The sequence below is a fragment of the Phalacrocorax carbo genome, chromosome 5, assembly GCF_963921805.1.
Source record: "Phalacrocorax carbo chromosome 5, bPhaCar2.1, whole genome shotgun sequence".
Classification (NCBI taxonomy): Eukaryota; Metazoa; Chordata; class Aves; order Suliformes; family Phalacrocoracidae; genus Phalacrocorax; species Phalacrocorax carbo.
Genome location: NC_087517.1, coordinates 6,754,621 through 6,771,002, shown reverse-complemented (window position 1 = coordinate 6,771,002; position 16,382 = coordinate 6,754,621). Strand labels below are relative to the sequence as shown.

At 40.5% G+C, this 16,382-nt stretch overlaps 1 protein-coding gene across 1 annotated transcript in view; it reads right to left on the bottom strand.

The window, feature by feature from the left end:
* The window catches only part of LOC104051226 (von Willebrand factor D and EGF domain-containing protein), a 183,996-nt gene that overhangs the window by 20,805 nt on the left and 146,809 nt on the right, over window positions 1–16,382 (bottom strand). Inside the window, exons 22-25 of the mRNA XM_064453234.1 lie at window positions 10,793–10,888; window positions 9,936–10,031; window positions 6,920–7,015; window positions 5,252–5,347 (exon numbers count right to left, since the gene is read on the bottom strand). Of these exons, the coding sequence (XP_064309304.1) occupies window positions 5,252–5,347; window positions 6,920–7,015; window positions 9,936–10,031; window positions 10,793–10,888 (384 nt within the window). The remainder of the gene's footprint in view (window positions 1–5,251; window positions 5,348–6,919; window positions 7,016–9,935; window positions 10,032–10,792; window positions 10,889–16,382) is intronic.

Below are 16,382 nucleotides of genomic sequence, written 5' to 3'. Positions count from 1 at the left end.
ATGGAAATACAGCTAGTAAATAAATGGTATCTAATATAATTTCTATTTTTATAATTTTTATAGAGATATAGTAGAAATCAGTATGAACACGGCTTTAAAGCCTCGTGAACAGGAGCGGTATCCCAGGATTGTTACAGCTGTGCATTTTTTCAAAAGGCAATTTAAACCCACACATGAACAGCTTTTCTCTAGTATTAACACTGAGTATATTCGTTTGATGCAAAGTCGATCCAGAAATATGTTTTATTTTGAGGTACTGCCAGCATTTGCCTCTTTCCACTCAGCAAGACTGATTATACTGAAAACAATGCGTAGCGAGGGAAGATACAAGGTTGTACAATTGCTGAGGCATAACCATACATTTCACTGTCAGCTCTGACACCCGCTCGTCCTGGGTGTGGGTGTCTGGTTTGCATAATCACCAGGCAGTTATTTATCAGCAAACACACCAGGCAAAGACTTATATTTCAGCTGGCAGCCAATCAGACCTCGTTGGCTTACACATTTTTTTGAGATTATGTTTATTTACATACATAACAAACACAAACTTTCAGTCTGACTGCCTTTCTCCTTATACTAAAGAAGCAAAGAAGAGTAAGCCCAAATGGCAAACGCATGGTGCTGCAACTCCGTCCACTACCTGACGTTTTTAGCTGTCAGGTAGGGAGTATTAGAAATGCCACACTGTACAGGCAGGGATGGAAGTGAAAATCCTAAGGCCACATAGGTCACATATTTAAAAGAAATTCCACATATTTAAAATAAATCAGTAGCGTATTTGGGCTCAATTTAGAAATAACCTGCCTTTGATTGGCTGCCATGGCTTTTAGTTTTAATTTTTTCTTTCAATTGAGAATCTGAAGTTGCCAAAAGCAAACAGAACCTTTTGTTTCTGTGTCCATGCAGGTGAGATATTAAGAAGGAAAGAGAAATGTCTAAAAATGGTGGAAACAATGCCAATTATCCAAGGGGTAAGTGACCAAAAACTGATCGGACTTATTTTTATCTTTGCCTCTAAACACTGTTCCTACCTAAAACAAACTTCATAAAACAGGTATTATGGGAGATATGCAATTTGTTTAGAGAATGTGAGTTCTTTATTCTGTTATTTCAATTACATATATTAAGGTGCCTTTTTATGATATTCGTTAAGATGAAAGAACTACTTATGAGCATTAATTACTGGAGTAACAGACACCCACAACTATTATTATTCTTATTTTGTTGACTTACCACACGGACAAATGTCTGTCCCATTGGCTGACTGCTACTTACATCTGAATAATAGAATCATAGCATCACGTGGGGAGGAAAAGACCATTAGGATCATCGAGTCCAACTGCTAACCTAGCACTAAGTCCACCACTAAACCTAAGCGCCATGTCTACATGGCTTTTAAATACCCCCAGGGATGGTGACTCCACCGCTTCCCTGGGCAGCCTGTGCCAGTGCTTGACAACCCTTTTGGTGAAGAAATTTTTTCTAATATCCAATGTAAACCTCCCCTGGCACAACTTGAGGCTGTTTCCTCTCATCCTATCGCTTGTTACTAGGGAGAAGAGACCAGCACCCACCTCACTACAGCCCCTCTCAGGCAGTTGTAGAGAGCGAGAAGGGCTCCCCTCAGCCCCCTCTTCTCCAGGCTAAACCCCCCCAGCTCCCTCAGCCGCTCCCCAGCACACTTGTGCTCCAGACCCTGCCCCAGCCCCGCTGCCCTTCTCTGGACACGCTCCAGCCCCTCCATGTCCTTCTTTTCCTGAGGGGCCCAAACCTGAGCCCAGCATTCGAGGTGGGGCCTCACCAGTGCCGAGCACAGGGGCCCCATCCCTGCCCTGCTCCTGCTGGCCACACCAGTGCTGACACAAAGTTTCTGAGTTGCAAAACACTTGGGTTCACACATTAGGAAGAACCCTAACATGTGAATTACCTCCAGGAGTGGCATCCAGGTCCTTCTGGCTTACATCAAAAGGGGTCATCCAGAAGTGTGTTACGGTACCATGAGCCTAGAAACTGTAGCATCCCTAATATAATCAGGGCTGTGCATGGCAGGGAATTTTCCCCTTGCTCTAACTCTGTGTCAGAGCAAATTAAAGCTGAAATCTAAGGGTTTACTGATGCAATTCGTACCATTATCAGTAGGTTTCAGAAGCAAGTGTGCACAAACTGTGTACTGCTGTATATAAACAATGACAAAATTCAAAAGACTGCCAATTTCAAGCATTCACTGCAGGTAATACTAAAGGTAATTAAAGGTATATTAATGGTAATAATTTTGTTCAGATCACTGTTTCTTAAAAGGCTATGCTCAGTGTTCATGGTTCATGGGAAATTTCCCAAATGCACAAATATTTTCCAAAACTAAAGATCAAGAATACGCGGCTGCTTTGCATGTAATACATGGGTGAGAAACTTCTTCGGACTTGTCTTTCTAAGTCTTAAGTTTACTCACTCTATCTTGATAGGTTTTATTGGGCAGGTAATAAATCCACCCAAAATTTCTAAGATTAGTGGCTCACTGTAAGTACATAGTAAAGCTGATTTGCTGTCAGAAGTTTTTGAAACTGTACTAGAGGTGTAAAAGGACTTAAGAAACTCATATTCAGAGAGCAAGGAACGAGTAAAATAGTAATAAAATCCCTCACAAGGAATTGTTTTTCTCATTTTGGCTAAGCCAGCTGTGCATTTGTCAGTGTGAAGTAACCTGGCAGCGATGGGTTAGATGTCACTGAGCTGAGATTTGGGTGACAGGTTCACCTCTGGCAGTTCCTCTGCATATATGGTACATGGGCCTGGTGGTTTGCAAATGGGAGCTGCTGCAGTATTAAATGCCCAGTGAACTTTCTTTCTAATTACAGTTTTGCTATTCTCAGACATGTATTTCTTTTCCTCACTCTTTGTGTAAGGATATTACAGCTCTGTGTAATTACCATGGCAAGTAATACATCCAGAATAAAATCCTAAGTCTCATCCAGGGCACAGCTGAGTTACATGAGGTCCTTAAAGGCAAACAGAAAAAAATGCTTAAAACCAGAGAAAACGCTCTCTGTAATGTAGAAATCTACTGGTTTTTTTCCTGATTCCTTCCTTGCCATACCCTTCCCAGGAAGGTTAGCGTAAGCACTGCATGGATTGCCTCCCAGCCGGGTTTCTGAGCATTCAGGCTTGTTGCCCATGGGGCTGGTCTCACCTCTGCAGAGTCAGTGGCCCAAGTGGCTGCAGGATGATCAAAATCTATTTGATCACTGTATAAGTGTATATATACACAGCTAGTGATACTGCAGATGAGGCAGAATGAGCTACATGACATATTAGCCCTTTCTGGAATGTAAAATGGACATTGTGGTATTTTTTATACACTTTATTTAAGAAAAAGTGGTTGGGTAGTGGAATTTTCCTCTTCTTCATTTGTCTGTGTGTAAATAAGTTAGGAACACACATCCATGTATATACTCCTAGCCTTTAACTGTATGCGAACTATGTCAGCTGATCCGCTAATCAGGTCAATGTCTGATGGAAAATGATATAAAATCATACCCAAAAAAAAGGTGTGAAATGACTTTGGCATTTGAATTCCAAGATGTCTTTAAACTGAGAGCAGCCTCCAGCTGATGGGAGCACTAGTGTTCTCCATTTTGTTTGTGGGGACAGGTTTGCGGAGGTCAGCTGAGACTTACTTCTGCCATGTGCCCTGCAGTCCTTTTCTCCCGAGGAGTGGAGAAGTCTGCATCCTCTGGCAGAGGAGAGAGAAGCTATTTCATGTGACAACAACAATATACAGCTCTAATAGCAACAGCTTGCTATGAAAGGCTTGTGAATAAACTATTTCTTTCTATGGATCGTGATACCTGTCCCACGTGCCATTGACTGTAAGCAAGAAAAAGGAACCATTAGTCAACTTTTTTTACCTATTATCATTCAGTGGCCAGTAAGAGTAAGAAAATAGTAGCATTTGCCTTCTACTTAATTCTGTTTCTCTTCATTCATCACAGACACTGGTCCTTTCTTTAAGTTTTTATAACACTAGGCTAAATAAAACAGACTATATGCTGGTTATTGAAGTAGAATGGAGGCTGAGATTGGACAGAACAGAAATACTTTCATCATATCAGAAAGCTTTTTTGTGAAAGATTATACCAAGATGGGCAATAAAACCTCATAAACTTTTTAAAAGTGGAAAGAAACATGCTGTGGGTGGGTAGTAGCAGTTGGAGCATTTAGGGGAGCGCTTTGCTAGACTGCAATCATCAGCACCCCTTTTTCCTTTGATCTGTCTGGAGATGCGGTAGTATGTTTAAAGCTGGAAACAGCACTTTTCTAAGGTTCTCTAACCTCAGAAACAAGATGCCAAACATAAGGTTTCCTCCTTTCTTCCCCCAGCTTGTTCCTGCCAGAACAGACTATTCAATTGTGTACTTTGCAGCCAGGCAGAGCTGTGCATTGTGATTCTCCCTGCGGAAGGAGGGGAGAGCTGTAGTAAGGGAATTGAGAGGGCTTTTGTTGCTGGAAGGAACTTTTTACTAGCTTTTTTCCTCTGTGTGTGAGAGACATAAAGTGCTCCTGAAATGTACAGATTCTTCTTGCCAAGAATGGTTGTTTTCACAGCTCCCCTTTTGCCAATTTCAAACTGGTAAAGAAATAATAAATAAACAAATTAAAAAAAAAACAAACCTCAAACTTTTCACATACATATCCTAAACTCCCTGGGTGACAGACACTGTTGAGCAATACATTCTGTAAAAGTGCCAAAATAACCTATTTCCCCAGAAGAACAACAGAATTGAACATGAATACTGATGCCAAGATGAAGAGGGAGTTTTCAGTGAAAAGAGCAAAGGGAAGGCTGAAGTATTATTAACCAACTATCATAATTAAGCTAGAAGTATGAAGTTCTAATATTTTTAAGGATCTCAGTCTGCTGCTCTGCCTTTGGCTTTAATTTTTTCCCCAAAAAAAATCTTTAACGCAAAATGATTAATTAATCTCAAAATACAAGTGTTACACATTCTGAATGCATGAAATATTTAGAAAGGATTCTAGCAAAATGTTCTACTCCCAACATTGACTTGACTTAATGCTATTCTAATTAACAGGTTGGTTTTAGACATAATGTAGTGCTACATGTGCTCTCATAGAAATACAGGAGATCATGGCATAAATCCAGACTAAATATTCGGCTGAACATGCACAAAAGGGATAAAAACTGTTTATGAGTCAGAGAACACTGGAAAGCAAAGGGGAGTTTGTGACTTACTTTTCTGACACCTTCTCCCAGTGTAGCCCTCGGTACAGGAGCACACATTGGTTCGAACACAGTGACCACCGTTCTTACAAGGGGGAATGCAAACGGCTAGTGAAAGGAAAGCAAAAGTTTTGAGCACAGAAATCAGACGGGGAATCAGTGCTGCCTAAATATAAGCTCCTTATTTAGGTATCTGTGTCAGGCGACCAGTCTGCAGAGGCTTTTTTCTTTCATCGGGGTAGAGCAGGTGTCTCTCCAAAGGGTGATTCAGGCAGATGCCTAGCTGGAGATCCTGATTCTCTCTTGTTTGTGGAAAGAATGTCAGACATGGTTCCTAGCACCTAAGGGTCTCTTTTAGATACTGCAGTTAAGTGGTCAGAATATTCCTGGTATCTCCTAGGTTTTTAACTCTCTAGCTAAAGGGCTTCTGCCCTTGAAATATACATCAGTGTTTGATATTTGCTAATTTGGTTTTGGCGCTTTTTCTTTCCCCCTTCTCAATGAAGTAGAAGGAAAGGCGTTGCTTTTCTTCAGCATCCATCCACTAGCTCCCCGTATCACTTCTGTATCCCACAAACGTGGATAATTATTTTCAAGTTTTTTGTTCTGTCTAAACCATAACACTTAAGGATAAAAATTCCAAATCACCTAGATGTTGAAAATCACCTTCCATGTTGAACCTCAAGAGAGAGATCATCTAATTACAGAGTCTGTATCATTTTCACTCTCTCCTTCACCCCCAGCATCACAAAAACAAAGAGCTACCAGCAAGCTCCATTTGCAATTAGACTTTTCTGTGTGAATCATTCACTTGCAAAAATATGCATTGGGATTGTGTTCGCCTAGAAACTCCAGGGAAACAAAAGAGAGAGAGAAAGAGAAAAGAACTTTTAATATTGAAATAGTTCAGGTTTGGTAATGAGAGTGCATGTATATTCCCAGATTCAGGAAGGGTTATTAGAGACATGCTCAAAAAAATGAAAAGCAAGTGGTATAAACACAGAGGTCTTCCAGCTATTTGAGCCCTAAACGTGAATTTCTCTCATGTCTGTTCTGCCTGTGCTAAGGGGTAAAGTATTTATTAATTTGACTTCTGCAGCATGAGTGAAGTGAGCAAGAAGCCCGAGATACTGTTAGCCTCAGTTTAGAGCTCTCCTCTTTAGGACAGGGATGCAAAATGAGGTCCTGCCTTATGTCAGGCAGGGTGATATTTGATCAGATCTTTGAGCAGGGATCTGAAGAAGTCCTACACGAGTCTCCCATCCGCTATGCTCTAGGCTGGTCAAATAGGTGGTACTGTGAGCCTCATTTGAAGATAAATTGTCATCTGGCTCTGAAACCCAGTATAGTACACACTACACAAAATGAACAAAGTAGAGCCATGCTTTAACATTTAATTGAATAGTTGCTAATTAGTGATATCACTGACTTCAGATATATTTAGATTAATCATTTAGTTACCATTAATGCCATCATAAATAAGTGCTTACTCCTTCACAGTACCATTAAGAACAATATAATGTGGATTTACAACAGACCATAACATCAAAGGAGCACCCAGGGAGTTATGACAAGGAAAGTCTCTGGATATACTTCATGTGGGGGCAGGTAATGATATAGGTTGCTCTTTATATTTTAAGCCTGGATCCTTTATCAAGATGATAAATAGAACTTTCTTACCTCTCTGGCACCGTGGCCCATAGAAACCATAAGGACACGCACACATATTTGGCCGTACACAGATTCCTCCATTCAAGCACACAGGATTGCACACAGCTGTATGTGAATATAAGATAACTGTATGAATCTCTTACAGTTTTGAATTTTTTCAAGTAGACATGCTTTTGCTGCTGCCTGTGTCATTAGAATAAACATTTCTAGTAATATTGTGATAAATTTCACACAGTCCTTGCTGGTCAGCTGTGCTGTGGCACTTATTCATTGTCGACACAGTGGGAGCATTTCAGTGGTGTTTTAGCATAGCTTGGGGGATGAAATAAAACATAATTTAATAGTTTATTTCTGACATCTTCTTTTGATTTGCATAGTTCATTTCCTTCCACTCTTGTGTCCTCACCAAACACAATCCCAAGGTAGTAAAATGTGGTCACATTGCATACAGCCTGGGTAACCTGGAGATAAGATATTAACCATTTGCTGCTTTGTCTGAGCTCAGCAGAGCACCGTGGCATTTCTGTGCAGTTGAATAGGTATGCACCACAAAACCTCCATTTGTTCTGCCTCATTTAAATGCCAGTTCCCACAACATATTGGCTCATGCAGCACCAACAAAGCCACTGGCTGAGCTCCCTTTGCCTCTTCATTTATCTGTTATTACTGTAGATGATATAACAGGCATTAGGAATTAAAAGCTGTCTTGCATTTTTCTATGCGGCAAGTACCTGACTGTTGAAAAAAGGTATTAGAATTGCAAATTAGTTTAGTTGGGAAGTCACTGAGTGAAGAATAAGGAACCCGATAAAGTTTTCGTTGCAAAGCAGAGTGACACATTAAAACAGCCTTTTTCCTTCTGTTCCCTTTGTCTTTCCGCATTTTACAGAATAGCCCATGAAATAAATTAGATACATTTAAGCTTAAATAAACCAAGGGTCACTAAAATGTTTCAGATGATCTAAAGGAGAAATAAAATGTCTATTTGGAAAGAGAAAAGAAGTGAAATTGCAGTCTAGATGGCAGGCTATTCTGACTACGCAGCAATCACTTATGAAGTCAAAATGGACTTCATTCATTGTTAATGGCAAATCTGGATTAGTTGCCTCATTGCCCTAGTTAGTTCACAGATGTCCACACTCTGTCAGTGTTTATATTTCAATTGGTAAAGTGCCCTAAGCCCCCCCTTTTTTTTTTTTGTTTCTATATCTGTGTTCATCCAGAGACTCCTATCGTACCTCTTGAGTCAGGAAACCCCAAGAGCATCCACAAAATACCCTGTGTAGTGTACACAGAACGGTGCCAGAGAGGTGAGCCTGACAGTCTTTCACCTAAAGTACTGGCAGACAAAGAATTCCTGCTGCTGTTATTCTGGGTTGGCAGTCACTGCTTCTGCTGCTGTTGCTTGTCCTCCTCTTGGAATAATCCTGTTTAAAGCCGCCCCAAAATAAATTTGCAGATCTCAAGAATAATCTCCGGCAGGAAAAAGAGGAGATAGTGGGAACCAGAATAGCTAGTGGCAATCCCAGCCATTTACTGTGGATCTGAGCTGGGTTAATTTATGTGTCCTCAGTAGGTCTATCATTTCAACACTTACAGGAAGAGCAGTCTCTGGGAGATGGAGGTTAAAATGACATTTCTCACCTTCCAGGAAAGGTAATGTAGGCTGAAGGTGTCTTAGTCATTTAATATTCACTATGGCAGAGGCAGACTGTCTCTGTAGCCTTGAGGTTTGGCACTGATTAAGGAACTCCTCGTTCTTGCTCCTTTTAATATTTCACTATTTTGCATACCTTGTCCCAGGTGAGTGCTGTAGTTGCTGTGCCTTTGGAGGAAAAATATGTACTCCAGCTTTTAGCGCTTAGGCCCTGAGAGGAAGGTCTGAGTTGTATCTATTCAAAACAGGGTTCACAACTATGAGTCCTGACCAGAAATAGGTACCTATTTCCAATCCTCACCTTGTCATTTTGTACTGATGGGTGGAGGTGTTTTTTCCCTGAGCGTGCACACTTCTGTGGATGCCTTTGTAGGTACTCTGCAAGTATGAAACGCGGGAGGAGGAGTGTGAATCTTGGCAGCAGCCAGATGTCTAACATTAGGGGGTGAATGGTTACGTTCTCTGTGCAAACTGGCTTTTGTTTTTTCTCGTACAGCCAGAAGCCAACTTTTGGAATGGTGAAACTGAATCCAAGAACTGGACCACAAAAATCTGAGGAGCCAATCTCAGTTTCTGATACTTTATCCTTCTGTGTTCTCTTTTCTTCCTTAGACTATGCAGTATTAGAAGTGTGCATGTAGTTGCTAACTTAGCACCAGAAGCCACAGTTTCTTACTTATGTTCTCGTCCGTACTTAAATTGGCCTCCTTTGATTCCTTTCGCCATAAACTGTACTTATAAGTTCAGACTTAACTGCATACGATTAAAAATCACCAAAAGCCAAACCCTTCTTCTTTCTGCCCCGCTGTCATACCTTGAGAGAAATGTGTAGGGTTAAAAGCAATGAAAACTGGAAGTTGCTCCGCTCGTGAGCAGTGCGGATGGCTGCACGGCCCGCACCTCTGCCGCTGCAGGCGTGGGGCAGGACTCATTCTTTGAGCTCTCCATGAATAAGGCCAACAAAGAGTGAGGTTATGTCCATGGCAGCTGAGACTGTAAATCAACAAATCTCCAAAGCCTCAGTGAGAATTATTCTCATTTGCAGAAGCTACCTAATAAGGTTGTAACTTCTGAAATGGTGAATAGTTTTGTTTTAATCTTTGTTCACACTAAGAATAAACTCTAGAATCACACAACCTTAAAAAGCTGCAAAAATGCTTTGATTGTGACCCTGAGATTTAGATGAACATCTAAACTTATGAATACCTACATAAACTCAAAGCCTTCCGAGGTTTTGCCCTTTCCTAGGTCTCCTGTTCTTATGTTTTAATTCTTCAAGAAATTCCCAGTGTGACCACTGAACTGTGGGAACCACATGGATTTCAGGCAACAAAAGACAGGAGAGTCCAGTCACTTCTAACCATTTACCTGTTTCACAAGAAGGGCTGCTCCATCCATTTCTGCATTTGCACTCATCCGGTGACACGCAGACCCCACCGTTGTGACAGTGCCTGTTACACACCACTGGAAAATATGCAAAGGATCAAAATCTCTTGTCGGTAACACCAACGTAGATCCTAAAGTTGCTGTATTACAGCAAATAACTAATGCAAGAGGTAAACTGAGGAATGAATCTGTCCCTTGGTTTTCTTTCTTTATTAGAAGTCCTGCATTTAAAAGTCTTTGCTTTTTAAGTATTCCAGCTACTCTGGTTCAGAGATAAAATTATATTCCTGTCAAGGTAAACCTGATATTTCAATAAGCAGTGAGGACTGTAATAATGCAACTGCGTATGTTTCACCATTCAGCTGATATAGAAGGGTTTGAAGGCTGATTGTTTGTCCCAGATATTCTATACTTTGAACCTCTTTTGTAACTTGTATTGTGCAATAACGTGACTCCTAAGAGGTATGGTTGTCTTTTTGTGTTCTTGAAATTAGCATTACTGCATTCGCTCACACAACCTTGAATTTCATAAATGTTACTGTAAATAACATGAAGGTTTTTGCTTGTTTGTTTGTTTTTCCGGAAGCACTTTTATGTAGAAAATGTTGATATAGATGTGCATATTTTTACATAATACAGTTATGCTGCTGGTAAATATATGCTCTGAAATAGTTTAGCTACCGTATTACTTCAATATATTATACTTTGATTTCCTTGCTCTATTCAATCATCATTTTAAGGGGAAATATAGAAAAATAAAAATGCTTTTTTCTGTCTTCTAATTTTCTGCACATTCAAACATGTAATGAGGAAAAAAGCCTGGATGAGTTCATACATACTTGTTTCACATCGAGGACCAACAAATCCATAAACACAAGAACAAGTATTTTGGGATAGACAAGTTCCTCCATGCTCACAGGGTGGATCACACTGCACTGCAAGAATAAAATATCAGAAAAAAATAGGGTTCAAAGATTACTTTCTGTGTGGTTAGGAACACAGCACTTGCTATACTTCTCCCATACCATTTTATTAATCCAACAAGTATTTTGGCTACTGAGGGAAACACTGCAGGATGAAAGTAGGTATCACATTAGGAATGTAGCACTAACTAATGAGTAGCTATAGAATGTCTGCAAGGGATTGATTTTATCAAAATAATTTTTAACTTCTGATCATGCACATTTTTAAGTATGTATTTTTGCAGTCTAAGGATGGATCATGTACAAATGTAGTTAATACTGAAGACCTTGCCCATCCCTCTCCACAAATTTGCCTGTGGATGTTCAGTAAGCCTTAACAGGTGTCAGAAGTTACACTAAAGCAGAGATTGTTTCTTTTGCCTAGAAAAGAGTGGCAAGGAAATTTGTCAGCAAACTGACAAACATTTAAGCAAGAGTTTAAATGTTTAATCAGTAGTGTGAGGTCTTCAGGCAAACGAGCAAGTTGGATTATGATTTCTTGACATATGTGCTGGTTTTGGCTGAGAAGGGGTTAATTCTCCTCACCGTGGGGGGGCGGCTGCCTTTCCAGCTTCCCGCGCTCTGCCGCTCTGCTGCGTGGCGGGGGTGGGGGGGGCTGGGAGGGGCGGGGCCACGGCGGGGGCGGCTGACCCCGACTGGCCAATGGCAGGTTCATTCCGTACCACGTGACACCACGACCAGTATATGAAGGGGGGGGGAAGCCAGTTGGTGGCTCGGGAGCGGCGCGGCGGCGGGCGACTGTGGTGCGTGCGGTTCGTTCCCCCCTCCCCCGGGGCTTTGCGCCTCTCGTTGTTCTCCTTTACATTGCATTTCTGTTGGGTTTTTTTTTAATTTTAATTATTAAACTGTTCTTATCCCAACCCACAAGCGTTACCCTTCTGATTCTCTCCCCCATCTACGGTTGGGGGAGTGAGCGAGCGGCCGTGTGGGGCTGAGCTGCCGGCTGAACCGCTACAACATATTGCAATATGCAGTGTAGTTCTGTGGAAGAAAGAGGATGAGCAGGTGTATTGCATAAAGCTGGGAAGTACTGCAGCTCCTGAAACACGCTCTTTGCTGAAGGCACTTGTTTGTTTTTTTCTGTGTTGGTCATTATGAACCTGGTGGCTTTATAGTGCAGGGAGCCTGGAAGGTTTAGCCTCTTAAATGTAACATCTGATGGCATGAACACTTCTATTAGTAGCCCTCTAATAAGAGGTAGCTTTGTATGCCAAGCACAGGCGTGGAGGAGAGGAGGCCACCGAAGGTAGAGGCACCACTGACACTCCCTGTAAGCAGCGCTGTGTGCAGGGGAGCAAAGCGTGTGTGTCAGCTGGCTCTTGCTCGTGGCTTCACCAAAAAAAAAGCCACCTCACATAACAGAATGAAAAATATCTTTCCATATGCTTGGGAAGTGAATACAAAGAAAAATGTTGTACTTTGGCCCATTTTACTGGCAGGGGTTTGTCTTTTCTAATGGATATGAAGCTAAGAAAGGTTATTCCAAGGAAAATGCAAAATGAAGTTAGAGATATGAAACAAAGCATCTTTCATTTTAGGTGTTGTTACAAGGAGAAAAAAATGCCCAAATGTACCACATTTTGCTCTTAAAACTGGAAAATGGACCATGTAACTAGAAAGCTAAATGAAGGACAAACGCTTGTGGCACTACACAATTTCAACAAAGCTCACGCATTGAAGGCCCCCTCACCTCTTGTGATATCACCAACCCTTCAGATAAGGCCATTGCCTATGAACTTTGCCATCCAAAAAAATATGAAAGCCACCACAAATTTTCCAATTGCAGTTTAGAAGATATGCTCCCAGAAGGTACCTTTAAATAAACTGTTTTGACAAAAGTAACATTAAAGAATGTATTTGGTATTAGGTCTGCTCTTCAGGTATGTCAGTATTTACATTTCCTGTTACCATATACTTTTAACTGTGAAATTTTCAATGCTGCATTAAAATAAATTTAGGATTTGACATGCCTGAGAACAGAAAACTTGCTAGATATAGTTTAGATCCATATTATACATGCTGAGAATGTCATTAAGCTAAATTTAGCTTTGATTTGATGGGCTATAAGGTTTAGACTTTTGCAATTCAGCATGTCTTTAGCTGAAATTTGAAGAGTACATCTGGGAGGAAAAAAAGACTAAAAAAAATTGACATTGTCTGGACAACTAAATAGATTTGATTTAGACCCATTTAAGCAGTTAGTGTTAAACTTTCCCAAGGTTCTTCTAATTCAGCCACCGTTAGCAGCTGTTGGAGCAGGTCAGAGGCTCAGGCACCTCGGGGTCTCATGCTATTAGGGTGAACAGCAGGTAGTAGTCCATGAAATGGAAAGTGGAAGAAAGGGAAAGAAATTGGAGCTGTTTTCAAAGACATTTGTTATTCCTTTAAAATTACAGGACTATATTTGTAAGCCACCGCTCGCGTTTGGGGGCTTATGCTGTATCACACTGAAGTCAGTGACTTCAGGGCTTTGAAAGGTGGATGCCGACCTGTTGGCTGCACGCACGTCCATCTGAAGCCTCTCCATTCTTCTGGGCTTGGGTGAGCACAGGATGTGCTTACAAAGGAGTTTCTTTGCAATTAGAAATTAACAGTAGGAAGAATTAGGTAATATTCTCTGCATGGAGACAGGGAAACACAAAATCTGGGAAAAATGTACCACTCTTTTTGAAGTATGTGAAAAGTGATTGCCTTTCCTGTAGGACGATGGTTGCATAAAGCCTCCAGGTGCCTCAGTGCTATGCCAAGCACAGAGACATTCAAACATATTCTGCTTTATTTCCCTGTGTTTTGTATGTAGCACTTAAAGCGAATGTGTCCATTTGAATAGAGTCCTTTCCATCTGGCCTTTACACATTTTGAGATGCATCTGAACTGTCAGAAAAGAACATGGTATTTTGGATATTAAAACATTTAGCTCTTATGGTGACATTTAATAGTAAAATGTTTAAAACTATTCTATTACTGGTGAAGAGCAAAAGATAGAAACTGAACACTGGCTGCAGTAATATTCACCTAAAAGACATTTCCCTCCGTAATAGAAATATACTGTTTGTGTCAAATTCTTTTCCGAAACTTCAATCTTTCATCTTCTGGAATGAATATATTTTTCCATAAGCATTTGCTAAATTGTACAAAGGTATTGCAGTGTTTTTATACTAAGCGGTTTTGGATGATATAAAATGACAGTAAAGAGGAAAATATTGCTGCAAATGGTCAATCTGGCTGTCAAAAGTACGTATGTTTATGTTTATAATTTAAAAGCTGGAGGTGAAAATGGAGAAGTCCATTACTGTTTGCTCTGAAAGGGCTTTTTGGGAAATATCCTGAAACTACTTTTTTCCATTAAAATGAGATCATGTACGTTTTATAAGTTTCTCTACGATAACTTTGGGGGTACTCAGGAATACCAGGTGCTGTGTTGTTTCCTCCATTTTCGATAATCTAATCAGCAAATGGCATCCAAGGCAGAATTATTGCTTAACATCTGAGCACCGAGTAAACTCCTTGTGCAGTCGGCACGTGAGGTCCTGGGCGTGCACCATTAAAGCCAGGCTCGGAGGTGTGAGAGCCGTACCTGCAGTTCCATTTAAAAATTTGGAAATTCACTGGAAGGAGCGTAGTCTACCTTGTTTCATGCAATCACTGTACATTATTTCTTTCAAAGATGCATTGATCTATTTTCTTGAAGGTACAGATGAAGTTTGAATAAGTGCAGCACAAAGGAGGGGAAAAAAGGAAAAGAAATTTATGTTGCAGGCTAACCAGATTATTGGTTTTCCTTTTGAACAGATATGCCTTTCTTTTTCATGTAAGATACACAGATAAAGGAAATAAAGGATAGGGTTAAAGCAAATATCAGTGCAATTAAAATAACCCGTATGCATAGTTAAATAGTCCAGCAGTCCAGAGCCCAGTTATGAAATAAATACCCATCATTACAGATAGAAAATTAACAAGATTAACTTGACTGAATAAATTGGGAATAAAAATGCAGACAAAGGTTCTGGTTAGGTTGTACTAATGGATTTTGTTTTGTGAAATGTCAGCTGAGTGCTCATCTGCAGTCAAAAAAAGGAAATAAATTGTTAGGAATTGTTAAGGAATGAGCAGAGCACGAAATACCAGACTTTATTATGGTCTGTATCCATTGTGAGCTGCATCTTAAATACCACGTTCAGATCTGATCCCCCAGCTCAGACAAGATCTCGTAAAAGTGGATAAGAGGCAAAAAATGGTGACAGGGATAACCAAAGTTATAGAAGAGCTTTTGTACGAAGAACAAGTAAATACATTAGATCTTCAGGAAAGACATGACGTGGGGGGATAGGATAGAAAACTGCAAAATCAGATGTGGCTGGGAAAGGTTGAACAGGTTGTTCAAATGCATCACCTTTGTTTTTTGAAGTACATGATCCATAACTTGCTGAGAGACTATTCTGAACAGTATATGTTTCCCATGTACTGCCAGACATCTGCTATTGGTAGCTATTGGAAATAGGGGAAGGGCTTCTGGTCTGGTATGATAGAGCATTTTGGGTGTAGAAATGTCAGAACAGACGAATGTCAGCTACCTGATTTTTATTGCCTTGTTTCATCCAGCTGAGTATCCTGAGGTCATAATACTTTCCCAACTACTCCATCTTCCCTGTTATTTTGAAAATTATTTGGTTTGAACGGTGGTTTTGTAATGTCAAGGCAATGCTGTGTTTTTAACTCTTGAGCAGAAAGCATGTCTACTACTGTTCTAGTCTTCCCCTTCCTTCAGAAAATACCAGGCAAAACCTATAAAATATCCCAGAGTTTTACTGACTTAACATTTTTAAGAGAATGTTTCTGAAGTAGCATGACTTTATCTTCTATATGAATTCTAAGGAACTTTTATGACTACTAAAAAGCTAGAAAGATAATAGCCCTTAACTGCCACCTAATCCAAAATAGCTTTGAATAACGGTCTGTATTCTATGGCACTGAGTCTCTGACTCTTTAATTGTACAATTTTAGTAACCAGGCACTCCTTATCGAGTGAACTTGGGGCTAGAGAAGAACAAGGGTCACTGGGAATTTGGCTTAAATTCTTACTTTTCTTCAGGCTTCAGGTTTAGGTCGCTCGGTAAGAAGCACAGCAATGATGCCCAGAGCAGTTTTTTTTGTTAACTTCAACCCTGTTATCGAATGGAAAGGACATGTTCCACCTTAGGGCACCCTAAGGAGCTCAAGAAACACAACAGCTGCTCTCAGACAGTGCCATATGCACAGACCCTGGTGAACAAACTGAGCCCAGGGAAAAGACAGCATTTGTTTCCTTGTCCAGTGGATACAGCATCTTTGAAAGTACAGGCTTATGTCCCTGTTATAGAGGGAGGACGAAGAGCAACTGCTTTAAGGTGACTAACAACACTAATGAATATTTCAGAGCGTTAGCCTCAAATGTTACAAAGTGCTG